The sequence below is a fragment of the Camelus bactrianus genome, chromosome 5, assembly GCF_048773025.1.
Source record: "Camelus bactrianus isolate YW-2024 breed Bactrian camel chromosome 5, ASM4877302v1, whole genome shotgun sequence".
NCBI lineage: Eukaryota > Metazoa > Chordata > Mammalia > Artiodactyla > Camelidae > Camelus > Camelus bactrianus.
The window spans coordinates 82401007-82426193 of record NC_133543.1 but is presented as its reverse complement, the minus strand read 5'-3'; the positions used below and the strand labels follow the sequence as shown (position 1 = coordinate 82426193).

Sequence of the window (25187 nt, the reverse complement as noted above, 5' to 3'; positions counted from 1 at the left end):
AACGCTTAACAATGTTACTAGTATATACCAGAGTATTTTCTCTACACTTTACAGCACAAAGCAACTTGAAAGATGCACAAATTCACTGCACACAGAGAAGTGTAATCGGTTGTTTGGATAACCTTGACCTCAAAACAGTTTTCTCCTTAAACTCAAGGTGTTGTTTTCTAGTTGAACGATCTGAATGAGTTCAGCTGATTAGATATAGTCTTCTTTAGGTCTATTTACCATAGGAAATTTGACCAGAAAGAGCCATTGGCTGCCTTCTCCATGACTCATAGCCCAAAGCAGTAAACTGTAAAACATTCTCATTACAAAGCAATATTAAGACTAACCATTTTACAGTATTAATATAATATTGTACGCACTATTAACATAACTCTCACGATCCTAACTGACCAAACTTTAGGGTCCTTTCCGTGTGACTGAATTTCATGACCTTGGCATAAAGCCCAATTCTTCCCTTACACCTTTAAATAATTTCTCCTAAGATTAATCTATATGGTTCACATGGCCACTTCACTGGCTGCTGGCGTTTTTAAAAATTTGGGGATTATCTCATTCTCACAAAATAATGATAACATTTTCAAATATGAGATTTTAATAACTGACTTATAATGTAACATATTTTACAAAATTGATGGATATAATCATCTTTATCTGTACAGACAAAATGCATTTGCTTTTTAGCAGGATTCTATCACAAAATCTTTGGTAAAGAAGTGAATTTAAAAGTGCCTAATATCTTAACTATATATATTTTGCTTAAAACTATGTAGGTTCCTGTTCTGTTTCTTCCCCTGGGGGTTCTGGGATCTCAGGGGACCTGGGGTCTCAGAATGCAGGGACAAGGAATGGGGAGCAAAGTCCCAGAAGGTAGGAGAGAAAGGACTTGGAAGAGCTGATTGGTTTGGGGAGGATGACCCCAAGCAAGGCAACCCACTCTGCAGGGTTAACACTGTGGTCACTCGTTAGGTCACAACGCACACACATAGAAGATATACACACATTGTAACTCAAGTTGGCCAACTGGATTTCTTTCTTTCTCCAGCTATCTCTTTATATATAACCAGAGTAATTTTCAATCTTAATAATCACAAACTGAGAAAAGGTACCTGGAGGTCCCATAGCACACATGATTTGAATGTCCACTAGTTTAATCATAGAACAATCTTTTAGGTCGTACCAATTCCAGTGATCTAACCACTGCCTAAGTAACTCGATGGGAGGCTGAGCCCCATACACCTCCCGAGCAGGCATGTTGACATCATCTACAAAGACAACCTGAGAAGGAAGGGAGAAGAAGTATTAGGAAATATTAACACCTTAACATAGTGCTGTCCTGCCATGTGAACAAAGCTCAGGCAAAGAATCTGATCGTCTTCTTGTAGAGCGTGTACGTATGTGAGAAGTGACGGGTTCTTCTGAGATCAAGAACAATACCCCTTAGCATCCGTGTTTCCGAGAAACAGGGAAACAATCTTATCACCAACCTTTAAAAGTTAAGAGTTTAGAATCTATTTATCCTCTCATACAATTTATTTCTCAATATGCCTTCTCTTTTCCCCTTGTACAACTTCAAGACATTAAAATGAGAAAGGTGTGATTTTAAAATGATTGTAACCTCTGAGTGATGAGAGCGAGGTGGAGAAGGGTATTCTTGGCAGAGGAACACAGATCAGTTAATTGATAGCTGTGCTGTTTAAGGGCCTAGAGAGCAAGCAGCAAAGACTCTTCTGAGTAAAAATGTTAATGAGCAAATTAGGAAGGTAGATAATTTCCCAGATGAATATTCTACTTTTAATTCAAAGGGCAACTGCTTGTTTTTAATGTCAAGTTGTCTGATACACATACAAATATGAATATACTTTTAGGAAAACTTCTGCAAAAACTGTGATTAAAAAAACTGTACAAAAGATGTCAAAGCCCCAGAATAACCTGGTTATCCTTGTTCTGAATGTAACAGTGCACACGAACAGGACCAGTGCTGCACTGTTATGTATAGAAACAGAGAGCAATTACCATTCTCTTGCCCAAAGGAGGACCAAAAACTCCCTTTCTTCTTTTGTCCAGTTTTGACATGATAATATTCTGAGTTTGAGCTGCTGTAGTTTGTGCTGAGAAGTTAATCAGCAGAGGCTTGTAGATATCTTTATTGAGTTGATTTAAAAGAAAATTCTGTATAACAGGAAATAATAAAATGAGGCATAGTTGCAATTCTGCTTTGACATTTCAAAATAACCACTAAGCATCCCTGCTGACACACTCGAATTTAATCTTAGAGGGTCATAATGTGAAAAGAGATGGAACCAACAGAAATAACAGTTACCATGTCAATAGAGTGTGTCTGTTTGTCCAAGCCCTGTGCGTGTGGCTTCTCTGATTTCCAAAACCAATATGCAGAGTACACATTCATTCTTATCATGAAGTCACAGGGACTCAGAGGTATCCCCCTGACCCTGGGGAAATTTACACTTACTTGCCACACCAGAGGCTGGAGGGACTACTTACTATTAGTTCCAGCCAGCTTTCTGCTATCAGAAATCTAAAGCTAGAGGCAAGAACTGTCCTTTGATCAGTATGACCCCCTAAACACAAGGGAACATAGGCTTTGTAAAGCTTTTGAGATTTGGGACACATCTGTTACAGCAGCTAGCATTTTCTTAACTAACACACAATGGATATAATTACAGAAATCATTAAGGAAAATCAGTCTTATTATGACATGCTAATCGTTTATACATTAAACCATTTAGAAAATTAAACATCAAGTATAATTAACTAAAACACCCTTTACAAGAGAGATGAAATTCTTCATCCCAAACAAGTGATTTTTACTAAAATATCTTTTAAAAGGGAAAATAATTTAGTGATATAAAGTAGCATCATATCTTTAATAAATTTTCAAAAAATGAATAGGCAATTGCTCAAAAATTCTCTGTGGCTCCAGCATTGAAATATTTGAGTATTTCTAAAATATTGCCTACCATTTCAGGTAATTAAAGAAATATTCTTAGGACTACTAGGCACATTTTAATATGTAGATATCTACCATACTTACAATAATGTAAACACTCTTTCCAGTTCCCGTTGGTCCTACAAATATTGAAGGCTTTTGATGCGTGGTCAGCAATTCCATTAGTGCAGAGTATCGAACTGTGTCCAGAGTTGGTACAATGATCTCATTAAACATCATATCCTTAGGAATTGGAGGAGCTTCTGCCAATTTCTTTATCCATGGTTCCCACTTTCCTATTCCCTGTGTATGATACATAACCAAATAGTGAATGTTACGCTGTACAATACTTGTAAAAGCTCTGTCCTCCGTGCCATTGTGAAATAGATGCAACACCAAGACCAACAGCCCCTGGTATTTACACATTCGTTTTCACCCCCTATAACTCTTCACTCTGATTTTTTAAAGTTAAATTTTATGTTAAATTAAGGAGAAATTAGGCTTTTATGTGAATAAAAATGAAATGGCAATGCTGTGATACACTTGATGCTCTGGAACCACTGATTATGTCAACCCAAAGATCAGTTATTTCAGCCAAATGTTAGATTCTTTAATGACATTGAGAAAAGTGGTCTAATAAACGTGTTAAAGAGTAAAGGATCTTATTCACTGAATGGTAAACAATATAAAAAATTTTCTACCATAGAACATCAGCTGCATATTGTTTGACTCTTTAATAATTTACAATATTAGCTTATCATTTCAGGCAAGATTTCTCTTTAATTATGGTTAAAAAAAAAAACACCTAAAATTTACCTTCAACCATTTTTAAGTGTACAGTTCAGTAGAGTTAACTACATTGGTGTTGTTGTACAACAGATATCTAGAACAGACAAGATTTCTTAACATTAGATTATTATTATGAATTAATATGACAGTGTATCTTTGCATCCAACCAGCGTGGGAACTAAAATTTTAACCTGCTGTGACAGTGTTTATAACAAAAAATTTCAAAAAAATCACGTGAACTACTCTGTCTCCTTAGAAAAATACCATTACCCTCCCAATTCCTACAAAATCAAATTCAAGCTCCTGGTCACTCGAAGCACACTGGAATTCAGACCCATCCTTTCTTCACAACTACATGTGTCCCACAACCCAGCCCCCCTGATAGGCCCACTGGTTCCCAACATGGCCCAGGCCCCTTGACACATGGTGCTCCTGCCCTAGAGTACACATGACACCCTATGAAGAGTTTAGGAATTCACTGAGGGCCACACTGTGCTTTATTCATTTTTGCATTCTCTGGCACTGCTGTTCATATAGTAGAGAATTTTTTGTGGCTGAATTCACATCAGTCTAAAAATAGTACTGCAAAGAAATTTCTAGAACTTTCTAAAACTGATGAAGGAATAATGCCTTTTTGATATTCTTGATAATCTTTTCTAACATAGATATTTGCCACCATATGGGGAAGAGAAAATTAAGAATCAGAAAACCTGGGATGGACAGTCATGTAGAGATTGTGTGATCCTGGGAAAAATCACAAAATATCTCTGAGCCTCAATTTCCTCACTGGTAAAATTTGAAAAATAAATCTATGTTTCATATTTTACTGAGACACTGGGAAACAAAATAGAAGTGAGTGTGGAAAAGGTTAATAGACTGTGAAGTGCTCTGAAAATGCAGGGTATTGTTAGTAATTTGAAATAAAATTAGCAAAAATAAAAAGGTATCTTGCAGTTGGCAGGGTGAAGAATTTCTTCTGAGGTGAGCTTGGCAATACATTCTCAACAGGCATAAAATTTTAAAAAATTGATACAGTAATTCCTTTCCTGTAATGTAATTGATACAGGAACCTATCTTAAAGAAATAATCAGATATGTATGTACACAATGACTTGTGTACAAGAATATTCACCAAAGCATTAAAACTACAGGAACAGAAACACTTCAATGTCCAAGGGTAGAAAACTGAATAGATCATGGCCCATCCAGATGGCAGAATATAGGGAGCCTTTAGAAATATAAAGAAACATCAGTGAGACAAAAAGTTGTTCTCTTCATTAATGGAAAAAGGAGAATATAAAGCTACCCAGTGGGGATATGGTATAATCCCAATTTCACTTAAATATGCATGTATTCAAATAATAAGTATGCCTAAACTTTGTCTTCAATACAGTCCTTAAGGGAGCTGTTACACAAAAACGAACAACTAACCACCACCCAGGCTGTGTTGTCCAGTCCATTGTGAATGGCTGAATTCACAATAACCCAGTTGCTTTCTTGCAGGACTTCTTAGCCTGTCACGTGCTAACACGCACCACGAACCTCCAAGAGGTGTGTCCTTGAGCAGTGCTCACCTGGTGCTGGACCAGATGTCGTTATGTGTGATTTTTACATAACGAGCACAATGGGCTCAACAATTTTATCATTTTATCAATCAGAAAAACAAAGTTTAGGGAGACTGAATAACTAGTCCAAGGCTACACAGAAAGAAAGTGGCTTTCCCAGGACTCCGACTTCAAAGCCAGCGCACTTTCCTCTGCCCTATGCCGTCTCTGAAGGTGAACAGTGGTGAGAGTGGCCACAGAGCCATTATGCACTGTGTGTCTCCAAGAGGCCTCTGCCCGGTTGGCAGTTGCAAATCTTGCTTTGGAACTCTTACCTCAGTGACAAACTGATAATCATAAATTGTTCCTTTTTCAGGAAATGGGACAGTTAGTGCCTTTGAAGAAGTTTGCTCGGTGCCACTCAGTAATTTAAACCTATTTCGAGTTATTTCTGAAATTGAGCCTTCCATGAGTTCTCGAAGAATCTTACTAAATTTCAACCGATCATCATCTTTACAAGAAGCACCGACGGACCAGATCAATGAAAACAGAAAAATGCCCTGAATGGAGAGATGAGAAGTTACAGTGCATTAAAGAAGAGCTTTAATCTATCCTTGGCGCTTAAGTCAGATCAGCTAGGTTAATACCTTTGAAAGGAAATGAATAAACTGATACATGATAGTAAGTTATCTCAGGGTTTTGTAATAATTAGTTTTTCCCTATCAAATAGCATGTCTTCTAAAATCACTATCAGAGAAGGTAATACAATGCAAAGCGTAAATTCTGGGCATAGTAAAAACTTAGAGTAATTAGTCTGGCAAATTGGGTGTTATTTTAAGTACATGGCTGAACTTTGATATTAAAAAGAACACTGAGATAACTTTTTATTAAAGTACATAAAGCATATTTTAATAAAGAACAATCAATCCACAATATACATGTTTATTAAATTTAAATTTTGATACAGTATCTTGTAAAAAGTAGAACAAATTCATATTCTTTTATTTACCTGTTGTAATGATTATCTGAGCACTGATTGTATAATTAGAACTGCTATCCTGAAAGCTTTCTTCTTACCAGACTCAGGCAGAAGGAAAAGGGTAGATAATACACACCACTCAAATGTTTAAAAATCCAATCATCAGATCCCTTTTTTAATGTCAGGGCTAGAAATCTTCACTATAGTCACAAAAGTTGTGAACTCTAGCTTGACACCACTCACTTATTCCTAGATTACTCACAGACTGTCTCTCTCTGGAAACTATTTAAAATAAAATAAAAAATTTATTTCATACAATACACACAAAAAGGTAACATATTGACTACATTAGAATTGCTACCATTAGCCATACTTAGTTTTTTATTATTTTTATTTTTATATATATATTTTTATATATCATTAAAGAATATTTGATGTCTACTGATAATTTTATTCCAATTTTTAAAAGTGTATAGATTATGTATTTTCTTGCTTTTCTCAATCCAAATATATACTTATATACACACATACACACATATGTATGTCCTTTGTATTGAAGTATAGTCAGTTTACAACGTTGTGTCAATTTCTGGTATACAGCATAATGTTTCAGTCACACATATGCATACATGTATTCCTTTTCAGATTCTTTTTCATTATAGGTCCCAATAAGATACTGAATATAGTTCCCTGTTAAGTATTTATATCTCATGAAAAAGGGGAAAACATTAGGGGAAAAAAATCAATGAATTATAATTTGGAGGTTGAAAAGCAGGTGAATCTTGTCAAACGGTCACTGACATCTTTGAGACTGGCCATATGAGCCAAGGTATCAGTAGCAGATCTATGGGGTCATCAGGCTCCCCCCAAACTTCATAATTCAACAGAACTGCCAGTAAGGGCGCTTTCCCACCAGAACCTGGTATTTGGGACTTGACTTTTTCCTCACTGTTCAGCTGCCACCCATTGTCCAGCCTCCAGTTCCGGGGAAAAAAATGAGGTTAATAATTTAGGAAGCACTGGGGAAAGCAGTAGATGTCTTTCTATAGCAAGATTCAAAGAGCAGACTTACCTCCAGTAAAGAGTAAGTTTCTCGATCATTCCTCTCTCTGACTTTGACTTCGTCAGCAAAGTCATTCATAAAACAGTCTATCAGATTCATGAGGGATCGCACTAAGTTTGTATCAGAAGTAGGAGACAACTCCTGAAAAATCAGAGAAAAAGGTCAATGAAGCAATTTAAATTAGACACTTATTGAAATAGCAGCAACTAATTTTTATTGTACTCATTTAGTTCTAACTGCCATGGTATCTATGAAAAGGTCCTATTATCACAATTCTAGTTTTATAGGTGGAAACCTGAGGCACACATTAATTCCCTAGAGTGGGAAGTGTGTGCTCTTTAACCATCCTGATACCGATTCCTGATTCCCAAATTTTAAAAAACTCAGTTACACGTTTAGTTAATTTAATCACAAACACAGATTTTATGTTATACCAATTTCATAAACCTAAACACCAAAAAAAAAAAAAATCTTTCAGAGGAGGCGATTAATCTGCTTACCTAACATGCTTAATAAATAAAAGCCATTACGAACATTTTTGTAAGCTACAGCAGTAACCAGAGTAAACTCATTCCTATGAAATATATTCTTAAGTCTTGAAGAGCATAAGGTGTTGCTGGTGTGGGGTAAATGCTGTGCACTTTACTTCTCTGGTTCTCATGAAGAGAATTTATAAAATAAGTGAAATAACGTGTCACAGCTCCTAGAACCATGCGGCATACAGCAAGTTCTCAACACACACTGGTCCTCCCCCTCCAGCTCTCTTTCAACTTTTCAGGTTGTATTGCTTCACAGTTAACATATAAGAATTAACTCTGAAATGGACACATGGACGGTTAGAAGCAGCTGACTTCTTATTAGACCACTGTCCCAGCAGAAGCAGGCAGAAGTGACCACTGAGTGTCTAAGGACGGGGACTAAGTGCTCCCGATGCAGCTCTAACATGTGAACAGTTACTACGACTAATAAGACAGACACTTACTACTTAGTAAATAACTGGTATTCATAATTTCTTTGAGAGGACAAAAGCATATAAGTACATTTCAGAAAGTTTACATTAAAAGGGTTTTTTTTTTTTTTAGTTTTCAAGACAAAAATTCTAGAACTGTGTATAGCAACAGACATTAACAAGATTTATTGTGGTGATCATTTCACAAAATATACAAATCATTATGCTGTACACCTGAAACTAATATAATGTATGTCAGTTATACTTCAATTAAAAAAAATTTTTTTTCTCTGTTTGCTATTGAAAAGATTAGTTCCAGTTATATGGAAAATTCGTTTATTTGCAATATCTATATTCTCTGACAATGCCAGGAGGAAAAAATAAAATTAAAAAACCCTATAGCTTATTTTATCATGACCCTCAATTGATTCATATTTGATTTTTGAAACATGATTACTTTGTATCCACAACATATTCGGTTACAGCCAAGTTTCATGAAAGAGCAGCCCGCACCCACTGACAAACAGTATCAGCCACATTCCTAACCAACCGCCCTGAAGTCCCCTTGCCTCTCCCCTGCAAGTGCTGGGACCACGGCTCCCCCATGATCTTCTTCTCTACTGCCAAAGCCAAGGGAGACCTAACCTCTCAGTCATTTTTGATGATACTGACTATATGCTTCTTAAAAAGCTCTCCTTTCTTCTCTCTTAATTGCTGGTATTTCCAGGATGCCATCTTTTCTCTTTTTTTCTCTGGATTTGCCTTTAGGTGATCTTCATCACCATGACTTTAAATTCCACTTTCCAGATCTGTACGTTGACCCAGACTCCTGCCTCAAGCTTTTCTATTGTATTTCCAACAGCAGGAGAAATCCCAGCCCTGTTTCCCTATATTTGGTCCAGAGTAAAGTCATCTTAAAACACCTTTGGTCCGTATCTCCCAAAGCAGAAATTGAGCATCCTTCCCTGCAATTCCCAGCCTCACTGAACTCCATCAGTTCTCAGAGGCAGGAGACTCCCATGCTTCCATTCACATTGTCACTTCTCTCCCTTCTGTCCCTCCCCCTTCCTCACCCCTAGAGTATAACAAAGGAGAGAAAAATGGATTTGTTTACTTTAGGACCTCTTTCAATCCTTCCACTGGGGACTGGCTTCCCTTTCTGAACCCTAGTTTTACTAGGTATCCACAGTAATCCTTAAACAATTAGGGATGCACTCATGCTAAATACAGTCGATTCCTCATTTGGTATGTCTAAAGCAGTAACACATGTTCCTCCAAATGCCCCACTACCCAGTTCTTTAGATGTCACAGATGACATTATTTTTTAAATTGCCCTTTTCCTAGTTATAAAATAATGTGTATTTAAGAGGTTTTTGTCAAATTAGTTAAATCATTTTAATATCTAGTAGTTGACAATAAAAACAGACATTAAAATGTACATGTATGGCTAATTTGGATTTTCCATTTAGTTTCTAAATCTTAAAGTTTTCACCCTTCTTACCTTTGTATGCTTTCTAATAAATTCAACAGAGACAGGGACCATTCTGTCAAATAAGCCTATTATAAATTCCTTCTGAATAACACTGATTGTAGCAGGTAAAAGATTTATCCAAGACAACATCAGTGGTCTCCAGCCCAGCATGTGAGGCTCCATGTAAATCATCCCACATCTGGAAACCTGGAAAAACAGTAATTGTTTACCATCAAAGTAATGCTTATAAAAGAAATATGACTTGGTACATCTATTTCTTACAACCTTCAGAAAACTCTGGGGGGAAGAAGAATACTTTTACAGACATAACTTCCTGACCTAAATTTTTTGTGTGTAACTTCACCAAATGGTCCTAGGCAAAGAGGGAAAAATCCCTGACTCTTACATTTATCAAGGTATGTCAACAAAGATGTCTGTTCTTGGAGAATCACAGATTGCTGTTAAAACGAATTCTATAAATACTTTTCATCTAAAGTCAAAGTTACTAGGCAATAAACTCACAACATTTCAGATCTGTAAGCAGATGTGAAAATTGGGAACTTACAGTGGCAGGAGAAGCAACTTCTAAATCCATGGGTTCAAAAATAAGATTCATTTGTGGTGACATTTGGATAATCTCCCCACTCATCAGACATAGCTTTTTATTGTCATCCAGCACAGTATTCATATTCTCAATCCACACTGCATCCACTGGTCCATCAAAAATTAACCATTTTCTGTCAGGCGTCTGATTTATGCATACGGTGAATAAAGGGCAAAAGTAGTAAAGTAAGTAACGCTGTTCAATAATATTACTTCACAGTTTTAAAATATAACTTCTATAATTAATTTTGCCATGAAAACGTAAAGGCACCTTTTGAGTAAAGAGTGTGCATGTGTGTAAATACGTACATTCACCAAAGAAGCCTATATATGCCATGGACGAGACAGAAATACATATAACATCTTAAGATTCCGTCTTTCCCAATGTTTCTGAACTCATATATATTTTAGAAACTATTATAAGAAAAAATAGAAATACCAGGGAAAACAATTTTTATTCGGGTTGCCTGACTCTAGAGAGATTCCACAGAGCTTACATAAAGATTAACGATTCTTGGGTGCCAAGTCAAATATTTTGTGCCCTCCACTGAATGAATTCACGCACATACACATCCTTCTTGGGCTGAACTGTCTCGTGGTGGTATAAGACATTAATATCAATATAACCCTCACAGTCCCACAATGATAAATGGGAAAATATTTACGTATTGTCCAGAATATAGTAAATGCTCAACAAATACTAAAGACCGGCCAGGTGTTAGCCAGAGGGAGCAAAAACTGATTCTCCTTTCCAGATCCTCATGAAGCAGCCCTTCTGTGGAGATGATACTTGGTTCACCTTCAGCAAATGTGAATTTGAGCTGAAGTAGTGAAGGGTTTGAATCCACCTCAACACATTCTCAGTCCCTGTGGCCAAATGTGTTAATAAACTGGAAGACAGTAGGCCTGTCTGGGCTCAGACCACCCACACGCCCACTCAGAAGCCAGCTCTGGCCATGCTCAGGAACCACGGAAGAGCGCATATCTCGGAGATCAGCCCCAGATCAACTTTTCCTCATGCCGCTGGCTTCCCAGGCTTGCTCATCTTCACTTTGAGAAACTGCCAGGTAATGGCAAGTTGCTGGGCTTCACAGTCTGAAGGGCCTCGCTTTTAATTTGGCTCTGCTACTCCCCAGTTGAGTAACTCTGCGGCAGCTCCTTAACCTCCCTGAGACTCAGTGTTTATGGGATGTAGCTTCCTGGAAAATACACTGTACACTGGGTAGCTAAGCATAAAATGGGAGATATCTCACGATTACTTCTCTATAAATAACATAACAGCATACATTATCCGGAGACTTCATATGTTAAGTCTCTACAGCAGAAAGAAAAGATCTGAGAAGTTACATCACTGGTCCCAGACTTCTGCCTGCCCTACTGGTGTCTACTGTTTACTTTTCTCCAGCAAAGCCTGACACTGGGCAAGATCTCTGTCCCGTGAGAGCCAACCCTGTACTACTCATTGCTCAAGGTCCTTAGCCAATCAAAGCAGAGCTGAGATTGGATGTTTTTCTATTATTAAACTGACTCATGAGTCATGATTGGCTGGATCCTTAAGAGGGTGAAGAGCACCAAGTCCAGGATGCACGGTAGTCAGAATAGAGGAAACATTATATATATATATTAAAAAAAGCTTTAATAAAACAATTAAATGTCTCTAGACTGGCCCCTTTCCCTGTGAGACAAGCCTTTGCAAGCTGTCTCTTGTATGCTCACCCTCCGTGGATAGCCTGCTGACATTCGGCAACCAAGTTCACACTTACTGGTCTGGGGACTCTCTGTAAGAGTGGGCAGCAGCCGCTCAGCAGGGTAACCAGGAGCAGGTAAGGACCCACTCCCTTTCCCAGCAGCCAGCAGCTGGTACATCCCTTACAACTTTTCTGCTTTCCACAGGTAGCCCATTCTCTTCGCAACACACTAGAGGGAAAGTGTTGGAACTCATAAGACATGGTTTTGTAAAGGTCTGCAAACTCTCTAAGCACTCCAGTCTGACAATCAGTGGTGTCAGCGACAGGCAGCCCAGCAGCCGGGCAGAGGAGCACACCACTGAAGCAGGGAAAGGATCACGTTGCTCAGATGCTCTCCCTCCTGGGTCACTGAGCCCAGAAAAGGGGACCAGAAATTCTCTCTGCAGTCCTTTTTTCTCCTGCCCTCTCTTCTGTGCACCCCGGGGCAAAGGTGACTGCCCGTCTGGTCTCTTGCATCTTCACAGGTGCTAACAGCGCTCTTCACAGAAACACTGCCACGCTGTGCAGTCATAATGTGTTTTAAATAAATACCTTGAGCTAAAAAATACATGTTTGCTTCAAACAACTGAGAAAAAAATCAGAACTCTCACAGCCTTTCTAAACATGCATGCAAACGTGTTAGCACTTACGGATGAGGAAGCAAAGGCTCTGAAACTGACAGCGAGGATCCCGTCTGACCACTCGTGGGACACTAAGTCAAACTGCCCATACAGCTGACCCATGGTGACAGACTTCGGATTTAAAACAGTGATTTGAACCTTGTTTTCTTCCATTAATCCCTTAATAGAAAAAAATCAATTATTTATTTAAAAGACTACTGTCTCTATTTGCAGAACACGTGACTGTGTATGCAGAAAATTCCAAAGATTCTACCAGGAAACTACCCGAGGTATGGAGCTCACGTGACAAGGTTCAGGGATACAAGGTGGTTATATAAAAACTGACTGTATTTTCTACATGATGCCAATGAACAACTGCAAAGCAAAATTTTTAAAAATACCATTTACAATAGGATTTAAAAACTCATAGAATTCTTAGGAATAGATTAGCAAATATTGCATGAGATCCATAAATCTAAAACTATAAAATGGGAGTTGGTAAAATTTTTTGCAATGGGGCAGTCAGTAAATGTTATATGGTTTACAGGTTACATTTTCTTCTCTGTTTTTCTTTCTTTACAAACCTTAAAAAGGTTAATACCACTCTAAGCTCACTGGCATTACAAAAATAGGTTTGGGCTGAATTTGGCCCATGCTGTGATTGGTTGACTCTTGCTACAAAACATACTGTGAGAGAAAATTAAATGATATAAATATAGGGGAATATGTACCATTCGCATGGTATGGAAAAGTTGATACTGGTAAGTTGACAATTCCCACCAGAATCATGAAAGCCAGTATATGGGATTAACAAGAGATGTTAATAACCTTGGAGGAATAGCCTTTTTATGTTTTTAATTAATAGACTTCATTTTTTTTAGAGTAGCTTTAGATTTATAGAAAAATTGAGCAGAAAGTACAGGGATCCACATATATTCCCTTTCCCTCAACCCTCCCCACAGCTTCCCCTACTATTATTTTTTATTGATGCATAGTTGATTTACAATATTGTGTTGGTTTAAGGTATAGAGCAAAGTGATCCAGATATAGATATATATGTATTTATATTCTTTTTTCCCAATTATTTTCCATTGTAGTTTATTATAAGATACTGAATATAGTTCCTTGTGCTATACAGTAAATTCTTAAAAATATGGAATGCCCCATGAATCTGCATGTCATCCTTACATGGGGGCCATGCTAATTTCTGTATCATTCCAATTTTCAGATACATGCTGCCAAAACAAGCACCAGTTCCCCCTATTATTAAAGCCTTGGTACATTGTCATGACTGATGAACTGAAATGGACACATTATTAACTAAAGCCTAGAGTTTTACTCTTTGTGTTGGACAGGTCTGTGGATTTTGCCAAATACATAATGTCACATATCCACTGATACAATATCGCACAGAATAGTGTCACTGCCCTCAAAAGCCCCTGTGCTCTGTTTATTTACGATCATTTCCTTTTTATATACAACAACATAACAAGTTCTACTCTTTCCCACACTAATTTTTGTCCACCACCACTGGAGCTTGGGACACGAAGTACCAAACTGAAGAGAAGACAAGATTAAGCAGTAAAATAAGCTTTCTTCTCTGTGACCAGGAAGGGAATGACAATGTGTCATCCTTAATTCAGAAATATGGGAAAGCTCTATCATCTTAGTCAGAATAAAGTTCGCTTCCATCAAAGTAAGGTTTCTGACCCAGTGCGGCGAGGCTAGTGTGAAGCTATAGCTTGCAGACAGACGTGGAGCCCTGCCTACTTTATGTCACCACAGTGTCACTCTTAAAATTTCCTGGTAATGAATCATTTGAGGGCTTTATATTGGACCAGAATACATGCTCATATCTTCACCTTCTTAAATCTTTGAGTGGTACCATGTTTGGCTCTTTTAGAGACTTGTTTATTTTGTACAGCAAAAAAAAAAAAAATAGTCCATTTAACAATAAAATAGGAAAAACACAAAAACTGAAAAAAGAAAGGCAGGAATGGTAGGAAGGCAGGGAGGATAAAGGTAAGGGAAGGGAGGGGAAAAATGAAAAAAACAAGGAGGGCTAAAAGCATAAAGGAAGAGAGGACAGAAATAAGTAGTTTATCAGTTTGTATAGTAATAAATAGAAACAAATTTAAATTCTCCTATGAGAAGATAAAAACCATCAAACCGGAAAAAAAAAATCAAACTATATACTCTCTATAAGAAAGTAAATCATGGCGACAGCCAGGGTCACAATTAAAGACATGGGCAAATATATATGCAAGGAGAAAGTAGGGGTTGTAATACTAAAATTAGACACAAGGGACCCCAGAAGCATTAACAGAACAAGTAGATAATTTTATATTGGCTGAAGGGGAGACTCCACAATGAAGATACAATGATCACAAATCCCATTTTGGCAATATACAGAGCAAAAATTATTTAAAATGCAAGAAGTACACCGAAATGTAGTGTTAATTGGAGAATTTAAAACAGCCTCACTCTTTTAGCATATCAAAGTAGCCCAAACTGGGATGCAATGGACAGGAATTTTTAATAAGATAATCATCATTATTATACATACGTACACATGTATGTGTTACATCTTCCATGTGCACACGCATACACAGACACACATTTCAGTTCAATACAAGTCGTAGCCAGTAATGGAAGTTTGCATTACAAATCTGACCACCCAGAAATAAAAAAATACTCTAAAAGTATGAAAAGAAAATTGCCAGGTTTTTTCCATGTTTTCAGACTTTTTCCTGCAATGCATATACATTATCTTTATGAGTAAACTTTTAAAAAAAGAAATAAAAAGTTACAAGGCAAACCTGTGGCATACCCCTTATATATGGAACTTCCTATTTGCTTCACATTACTCTTCTAATTTTTTCCTTTGTATTTTCCTAATTTTAAGTTGCTGCATTAAAGTACTCTTGTAAATGACTGTACATTACATCTTGCAAAAGGCTGATTATACAGAAATTAATAATGCATTAATAACATATTTACCTTTTCACATAGATCATTTAGTGCTCCGGCTAAGACACGATATGCGCTGGTTTTTCCTCCAAATGGTTCTCCAACAATCATGAAACCATGACGCACGATCATCATTTCATATATTTGAAGAATCTTCTCAGAAAAGAATTTGGTCATTTGCAAATTCATGGAGTCACAGTTATCTTTGATAGCTATCAGCAAGTCATTGTAATCTGGTTTTGGTAATTTCACCCCAGGAAACAAATCTGAAGTAATTCCCTGATGATAGATGATTTGGGGATTTACATTATATATTTATACATTCACATTCTCACTCATTCTTTCTCCCCCCCATATATGTAAAATGATATACATTAAATATATGTATATCTCTATACATGTGTATATATACATACACATAGGTAGATATACACACTTCAACGTGATAAAACTTCCCTCATCCTCATATTTAATATTGATGGAAATGGAACAGAGCCATTAAATAACAATAGTGCAGTATTTTTAATAGCTCCATAGAGGTATGACTGACATACAATGAACTCTTTATATTTAAAGAGTATATACAACTTGTTAAGTAAAACTATCAACTCAAGACAATCAACACATCCATCACCCCCTCGTTTCCTTGTGACCTTTTGTAACCCTCCTTCCTCCTCTCCCTGCCACCTCCTACCTCCATCCCCAGATGACCACTGATTTGCCTTCTGTTACTATTTTATTTGCATTGTCTAGAATTTAATATAGATGCAATTATATGTTACATGTATTACTTTTTCTTTTTTTGATTTGGCTTATTTTGGCATAAAGATTTGGAAACTCACTCATGTCACAGCATATGTCAATAGTTCACTGTATTGAAGTAGTGCATTACATTGAGGTGTCAGTTTTTAAATCCATTTCCCTATTGATGGACATTTTCATTGTTTCCAGTTTTTGGCAGCTACAAATAAAGGTGCTATGAACAACTGTATACAAGTCTTTGTATGAACAAATACTTTCATTTCTCTTGGGTGAATATTGGATAATACAATGAGTGTGTGCTTAACATTTTAAGAAACTGTCTGTTTTCCAAAGTGGTTGTATGATTTTACATTCCCCCCGAGCAGCGTATAAGAGTTCCAATATTTGGTATTGGCAGTCTTTTTAATTTTAGCCATTCTAATAAGTGTGTAACAGTATCTTACTGTGGTTTCAATTTGCATTTCTCAATGATTAACATTTTTGCGTGTATTTATTTGCTATATGTATATCTTCTTTAGTGAAATGTCCAAATTTTTTGCCTATTTTTAATTGGTTTATTTTGTTCATAAGTTTTGACCATTGTTTAAATTTTCTACATAGAAGTCTTTCACCATAAATCTAATTTGCAAATATTTTTTCCAGCCTGTAACTTGTCTTTCATTCTCTAATTTATTAGTGTCTTTCAAAGAGCAAACTTTTTAATTTCAATGAGTCTATTTTATCAATTTATTGTTTTATGCATTGTGCTTTTGGTGGAGTATTTAAGAAATTTTTGCCTAGCCCAAAGTCACAAGGGATTTCTCAGGTGTTTTTCTAGAAATTGTGTAGTTTTACAATATTTTTAAATTAAAAAGATAGAGGATGAGCACTGTCTGATTTCAAGGCTTATTATAAAGACAGTGTCATCTTAGCATAAAAATAGACAAATATATCAATGGAACAGAATAGAGACCAGAAACAGACCTTCATACACGTCAACAGCTGATTCTCAATAGAGTCGCAAAGACAATCCATCAGGGAAAAAGATAAAAAGATAGTCTTGAACAAATTATGCTAGAGTACCTGGATCTGCCAAAATAATGAACTTCAACCCACACCTCACACCATATACAAAAACTAGTTCAATTATATTTTAATCACTGTAGTGGGTAGTATTTTAATAAGCTTAGAGTCCCTCAAAAATTTATGTCCATCTGGTTCCTCAGAATGTCATCTTATTTGGAAATAAGATCTTCGCAGATGTAATTAGATAGGATGAGATCATACTAGATCCTAACTCCAGTGATTGGTGTCTTTATAACAGAAAGAGGAAGATATTCAGACACAAAGACATTGAGGGAAGAAGGCCATGTAGTGATGGAGGCAGAGGCTGGAGTGATGACAAGTCAAGGAACATCAAAGATTGCCAGGAGCCCCCAGAAGCTAAGAGGAAGCAAGGAAGGCTTTTTCCTTAGAGGCTTCAGAGGGAATCAACACCTTATTCCAGACTTCTAGCCTCTAGAATTGTGAGAAAATAAATTTCTGTTGTTTAAAGCCACCAAGTTTGGGGTACTTTGTTATGGCAGCTTTAGAAATCCAATACAATTGCATAATGTATGAGTGGAAAGAATTATAATTCCATATTTTGTATATATGAATCTGTAAAGTTAATTTCAAGGTCTAAGAAACATTCCTTTATAAACTGCTAAGGCTGTTTTATAAGTATTATAGCAACCTATGTGAGAAATACAACTCTTCTTGCTACTCTGCAGGTAAAAGTGAAATTCAGAAGTGCTTAATGTGAAAGCATACATTAGAACTGACCAACTACCAGTTTAATCAGTCTTCAATTTAATTCTTTAGATGCTGTTATGAAGATATGGATCCCACTTCACCAAAGCAATAAGTTTCCTTGGGACAAAGAAGAGAAAAAGGCAATGCATAGGGTGGTGAAGAGGACCTGGAACTCACACCCCCTCATGTACTAGCCATGAATGCAAGTTACTCACCATCTCTGTCCCTCAGTTACACCATCTGTAAAATGGGGATAATAATAGCACCTGTCCCTATTGGGTCCTTACAAGCATTAAATAGGTTACTATTCATAAAACTCTTAGAATAGGGTCCGGTCCATACTGAGTGTACAATTTTTGCTAAATAAACAAAAATATCATCTCAGATTGTTCAAATTATTTATGGTTAACCTTGAAAGAAGCAGACAACTCCAGAGCATATTTGGTAGTCAACGGTTCTCAACCAAGACCAGTTCCCTCACTTTCCCACCAGGTAGAGTGTTGGGAATATGTGGAATTCTCCCTCTGGCTGTCACACTGGGAGAGTCTACAGACATGGGCAGAGCAGGGATGCCACACATTCTGCAGTGTACAGGACAAGCTCTCACAACAGGGCACTGTCCTAACTGGAAATGTCAATTATGCTCCATTTGTGAAATATTGCTCAATAAATGGTCACTGAATGAATACACAACTGTCTGAGAATACATCTGAGTGAGGTATATTGCACTTTATAAGAATAAATATAGCCTTTACTCCTGGAAAATCTGTACAGATTCCTGGTACCAAAGAAACTGAGGGAAATTTTAAAGAAAATTTGAACCTACTCCTTGTGGATTTGGTCTATAAAATATTTGCCCTGTCAACTCTAAATACTAAGGGAAGCTCCCTTCAGAGCAATGAAGCATGGTTGCTATGGACAGCTAATGACACTGGACCACACACCACAGTGGCAGTGTAACCTCTCCCTCTCCCATGACAGCCTTATGACTTCAGTCTCTACACATTGGAGGCTAATTGCCTGTACTTCAAGGCAGTGCAAGATAGAGCAACGTTTAAAATTTGTCAAGAGCCCACCCCCAAATTTCTTCTACCTGAGAATGGGAAAAGCATGACATCACATGACAATACAGGAATTTTAACCATCATTCTAATAATTCTCAATTACTCATAATCTAATTTTAAAATGGTAACAATACTATTCAAACTAGTTCTTAAAATATCCCATAAAAACAATTTTATAAAAGCCATTGTACTTTTTTTAAAGAAATTAAGCTTATTTATTTTTTTATTTCTTCAATCATTAACTTGACAAACATTTACCAACTACGCATTCTGTGCAAGGGATTCAGTGGTGTGTTAGACCAATTAATTTCTCCACAGAGTCTACATTTTAGTAAAATTTATAAGCAAACATATTTTGTAAATTTTGTGTGATTATATTCTGCAGTAAAAAGAAAAAGCACTACTAAAAAAATCCCAAGCTGTTAAAAGCTGTCTGAAACAACCAAGCTAGCTAAACACACTTCAACTAAAACATGGAATGATCTGTTTCTCTGTGCTGTATCATTATTTTCTATAGTGGAAGGTTCTCATCGGGAGTTGCAAAGTTGGACATTTGATAAATACATTACTCTAAGAGTTTTCCTACATTGCAATAATAAATGTTCTTACCTCAAAGAGTGGTAAATCATGGGATAAAAATTTTGGCAGGTTTACATCAATAATCGATCTAAGCAGCAGAATTTCTTCATTTTCATTTGGGCATTTCAGCTGAAAGAAAATACACTTACGATGATACCTGCGTCTACTAACCGCACCCCCTGCATGCTCGCATGCACACAGGCACACAGGCCCCAGGGACAACATAAGCCCATGCAAAAGTGTTGTTCTTATTTATTTTCATTTAATTGGATTGTTATTAATTTCAGAAACTAGTGACTATACTTGTGTTTTCTACTAGTTTATAATGGAAACCTTCGTTGAACTACCTTTTCATAGATGCTCCAGGTAAAAAGCTATTGGCCATGAATTCAGCATAGTTTGGGAGCTGCCACTGCCTCTCTGTTGGGTGAGAGATTGCTTGTCCTGTACATGCAAGACCAGCAGTGGGTTGGTAAAGTGAAAATAATCATTAAAAATGGGCATTCACTTTTAAAAGATGCATTTATATTTCAGTCACTCATTTGCCCATACTTTGGTGCCAAAGCCTCTTCTCTGAGTGTAGAGTTCTATATCATTTTTCTTGCACAAAAAAATACACCAATAATGAATCATCTGCTCTGTTCAGTTTTGTTGTTTTGTTTTTTTCTTTAAAGATGATCGTACTTGTGAGACAATCTAAGTGTAGCATCCTTGTAAATTTTTGAGGTTTTTTTTTTCAGTTTTACTCACTTTCTTATCCATATCTAATTCAAAATCAAAACTTTAGGATTTCATCTTTATTGAGTCTTTCTTAAATGATTAACTTAGTTTTCATATAACACAATGCCTCTTCTCTTCATGCTTATATATCATCGGTTTCATCACAATTAATTAAATGGCGTAACAACAACAACATGTCTGACTGGCTTCAGAAAGTTTCAGGAACAAGCCACCTGACTCTCAGTGATGAACACAGCTCATTTGATAGAAAGTGGGAGGACAGAGCAGCGCATTGCCTGCTGGCTCAGTGCCAGTGCGCATGCGTGTGCTTCCCTGGGCAAGGTGCAGAACGCTGGTAAATTCACTAAACCCTTTAAGGAGAGAGGGTTTCTTTCTCTATTTATGTTAAATTTCAAAACACCTGTGGTAAACCCAGAGTTTACAAAAAATCTGGTTGAACTCTGAACTTGTTCTCATGTTCACATAGTTCGCAAAAAACACCTCACTCCTAAGTTTCTCCCTACCATCATGCATTTAATTTTCCAGAGCCTTCATCCTTTTCTCTAAAATATAATAAATTTCATGTTCCTACTTAACTGGCTTTAACTTTACAACGTCAGTGATTCCTGGCAGTCAAGTTCAGCTGTTTCTGAATTTCTAGAGCTCCTAAAACCAAAGCTAGCCCTGCTCATACAGACTTTGTCTTTGGATCAACCTAAACACATGTAAATTAGGAAGTGTTAGAAGTCTTTTTTGTTATTTGAGAGGCTATTATCTTAAAGCAAATGTTCAAACTGTTTATAGAAACAAGCTTCAAAATATTCAAGCCAACACAGTCAACAATCCTAAATTAGCTTTTGACAAAAAATGATAGTATTCATTTGCAGAATTCATTCGCTGTGTAACTTTAATAGCTCAGTTCCACAGTAAAGATGTTAGTGATGACATACACTAGGACAATGCATTATCTTTCCCATTATCTGACCACAATGTAATCATGACATGAGAGGTTATTACAAATGGCTGCTTCTGGTCGCATTTGTTTATTATAAAAAAACAATGATTTGAAGTCCTGTTAGGCTAATATGAAATAGAACATCACCACTATATATTAGAATTCTTGGTACCATTATTATAGAAGATAAAAGTGCATGGTATTATTCTTAATCATAAAGGATATATTTTAAAATCTTTATCTTCCACAGTCATGGACATAAAAATTTTTAACTCCAAGTTTGTATTTTGCTGTTAACTAGAACTACTATTTTGCTTACTTGCATGAAGAACAAACATACAGTTATACTTCATGTTTCTACAAAATACTTCCAACGAAAAGTTACCTAAGTCTTAAAACACTAGAATTTTATATCAATATAGTTATGGTTTATACCATCTTAAAATATAAACATTACATTGCAAATCTAATGTTGCTAGTCTACAGTTGGCTGCAGTTCTGTAATTATATTAAGAAACAATGTCTAGGGACTTTTGTATATATTTATTAATTATACATATATTATTTCCTTTAAAGCTATATATGTTCATATAGACTTAAAGCTTTCAAAATATTTTTCAGCAGCAAGGAATAGTACTCCTTGGTAGTACCTAGTTTCTCCAGTTAAAATTGTGGAATGGAACTCAAATCACTAAAAATTACATGCCTAAAGTTTTAAAAACCATAAAACGTCCTTTTCATGTGCTATTAAGAGTTGAAATTTTTTTCAGTTGATGAAACTGACCAGTTTTTGGACCTCTGTGAAGACACGTGGTCCTGAGATCTGTAAACAGGAAATGAATGAGTAAGAAACCACTTGAGTTGTCTACCTTTAGATTCCCAGCAGCAGTGAGCACTGACTTCACAGCTCTCATTCCATAGTCGTAGTGATGTTGTGATGACAACTGCTCTGAACACAGGCGATACGTAGCCACAATCTTCACCGACAGTGGCCGAGCTGTGACAAAGCCACAAGAGTACAGGACTATTTCGGCAATCATAGCATAGTCAGGCACCATCATTGCTACCGTCCGAAAAAGCGCCTATGGGAGGAGAGAACCGGTGCTTTTGAAAAGACCATCATGAAGAGAGCCCTACTCTTTATTTCATAGCATGTTACAATGTTACAGCTCTTCTGCAATAATACGAAACCACAGTATCCAGATCATATAGATAAAAACACTTTAAAAAGTGACTTCTTGTTATTGTTAAATAAATATATCATTAATTTTTTGTATAAATATTTTCCTTAAATTATGTTTTAAGACTACTTTCAAATTTCTATCATACTGAGATCTTTGGTCAATTATTAAATCATGTAAGTGATCAATGTCCATTATGTTCTATTCTTTGTGGGAAGTGACAAATTATAGAGACTCTGGTGGGATGTCCAAAAGCCTGCTTCTCATATGAAGCCTGCTTCATATGAAGCTCTCTAGGTATCTAATTAATTGTATTATTTGTGCTCATCAGGTTATTGGGTAATCCCTAATAATAAGGTTATGTTAGATAAATGATTTATTTTGAAAAGTTTTAAACTTTTTGAGTCAGCAGTCACTGTGTTCACCAAGTATAATAGAGGGGTAAAAAACTGGAAATAAGTCATGGATAACTATTGTTAGAGAAATCAATTTTCCAAGTTACTAAGATTTTTTTTCTCATGGTATTGTAAATATTGTGGGACAAATAAATGTCACGTGAGGGTAAGTAAATAGACAACTGAATAGATTTTAAAAGAGTCAATAAGAAAATTTAAGTTTAGAATGTTAGCTTGTGTCTGGACTTATTTCAATAGCTTATGCATGAAAACATGGCTTCTTGTACTAAAGACGGAAAACAGCAATACTCTAGAAAAATGACAATGGTATTCAGATAGTGTATAACAATTGTAGTGAATGACAGTCATACTCAGATAATTTATAAATACCCTCTGGGAATTAGCTGAATTGCCAAAAACACAAGGCAGTTAGAAAATGAGAACATTTTGCTTACGACTCTTAGTTGAGAACAAATAAAAGATTTGCATCAAGCAAGATCCTTCCAATGTGTTACGTTAATTACTAGCCAGAGGCCTTAGTACTGCCATTTTATCAAGGTTACCAGTAAAGAAAGGAAAGAAATGTTAAAAATTATACAGCTCGAGACAATAACTGGGAACAGATGAGCTTAAACTAATGCTCTAACCACTACATACCAGAGGAGAAAAGAGTGCAAGAGAATTACTATACAGGTGGTAACTCTTTCAAAGGGTGGGTTCTCAACAGCTATTTTTAATGGACAAAATAGAGAATGAATGAATGAGACCAGTTAGTCAGTCAGTGGCTAGGTTAGGGTGATACAGTCTTTCTACAACAGTACAAATTGCTACTAGGTTGGGATCAGCATCCAGGTCTGTGTCTTGCAGGTTTCCCTCTGACACCCCAGGTGTTTCACAAATTCCTATTCACATTCTCTCAGCACTATTAGCAATATGGTTGTGGGACCCCATGAAACAGACATATTGGTGGCCAACAGAACAAAAAGTAGAGTGCAAAAAGAAATTTAAAGGGGTTATTACGGTGTTCCACTTAATAGGAGTCCTTCACCAAAAATTTAACATGGATTCCTACTTATTTTAGAGAAAAGTATTCCTATCAAAAGATTTCTTCAGGCCTAAACTGTTATGGTGGTGGACATTCTAATTCAGTGGTTCTCAGAGTATGTGAAATACTGATAGGATATGGTTTGAGTTGGGAGGCAACAGAAATAATTTGTTAGCAATAGCAATAACTTTAAGGATAATTAGTGCTTTTTTTAAAAAGAAAATTTGGATTCTGGCTTAACCAGGGCTTGAATAAATTTCAATGAATGTAATCAATGTGAGTATTACCCTCCACGGTTACGTCAGCAGAAATAAATGATTGAGAACAGTTATTCTGTTGCTTCTGCTCTGTATGCTGGAAGAAGACGGTGGTACATACTTCTAGAGTATATTTCTGAAGGTCTGCATATTGGAACAATAACAACAACAAAACCTCAAGCAATAACTTCTTACCACTTCTTTCTTTAGAGAATAGAAATAGATTTCGTAAGTGTTGCGACCTGTTAAGGAATGAGCTAGGTTTTAGTTGAGTGAAATGGAGAATTCAGGACCTACTTCACTTTTCTCCTCTGTACTAATAGGGTGTTTCATGCTACATACTCTGCAGAAAGCTGTGTGCCATGTTATTGACTGGTGACCTCAGAAGATCTAGAACACCTATTTTTCCATAACTTCTTTCTTTATTGAAGTATAATTGATTTACAATATGGTGTTAATTTCTGATATACAACATAGTGATTCATTTATATATATATGTGTGTGTGTGTGTATATATATATATATTCCTTTTCATACTTTTTCATTATAGGCCATCACAAGGTATTGAATATAGTTCTCAGTGCTATACAGTATGACTTTGTTGTTTATTTATTTCATATATAGTAGTCAGTATCAATAAATCCTGAGCTCCCAATTTAAACCTCCCCAATCCCTCTTTCCCCATGGTAACCATAAGTTTGTTTCTATGTCTGTCTGTCTCTGGTTTGTAAATAAGTTCATTTGTGTCCTTTTTTTTTTTTTTAGATTCCAAATGTAAGTGATATG

General features: G+C 36.3%; 1 protein-coding gene and 1 non-coding gene across 5 annotated transcripts in view; both read right to left on the bottom strand.

Annotated features, from left to right (window-relative positions):
- Positions 1-25187, bottom strand: part of DNAH7 (dynein axonemal heavy chain 7) — a 220506-nt gene that overhangs the window by 102101 nt on the left and 93218 nt on the right. For all 4 annotated transcript variants that reach the window (XM_074364244.1, XM_045511984.2, XM_074364246.1 and 1 more), the window contains exons 28-38: positions 22393-22605; positions 19879-19977; positions 15701-15949; positions 12731-12880; positions 10316-10498; positions 9781-9957; positions 7340-7471; positions 5624-5848; positions 3062-3259; positions 2023-2178; positions 1116-1284 (exon numbers count right to left, since the gene is read on the bottom strand). In XM_074364244.1, coding sequence (XP_074220345.1) covers positions 1116-1284; positions 2023-2178; positions 3062-3259; positions 5624-5848; positions 7340-7471; positions 9781-9957; positions 10316-10498; positions 12731-12880; positions 15701-15949; positions 19879-19977; positions 22393-22605 — 1951 coding nt within the window. The remainder of the gene's footprint in view (positions 1-1115; positions 1285-2022; positions 2179-3061; positions 3260-5623; positions 5849-7339; positions 7472-9780; positions 9958-10315; positions 10499-12730; positions 12881-15700; positions 15950-19878; positions 19978-22392; positions 22606-25187) is intronic.
- LOC123615042 (U6 spliceosomal RNA) lies at positions 13848-13951 on the bottom strand. The gene has a single exon (XR_006722574.1). It is a non-coding gene; the product is annotated as a U6 spliceosomal RNA (small nuclear RNA).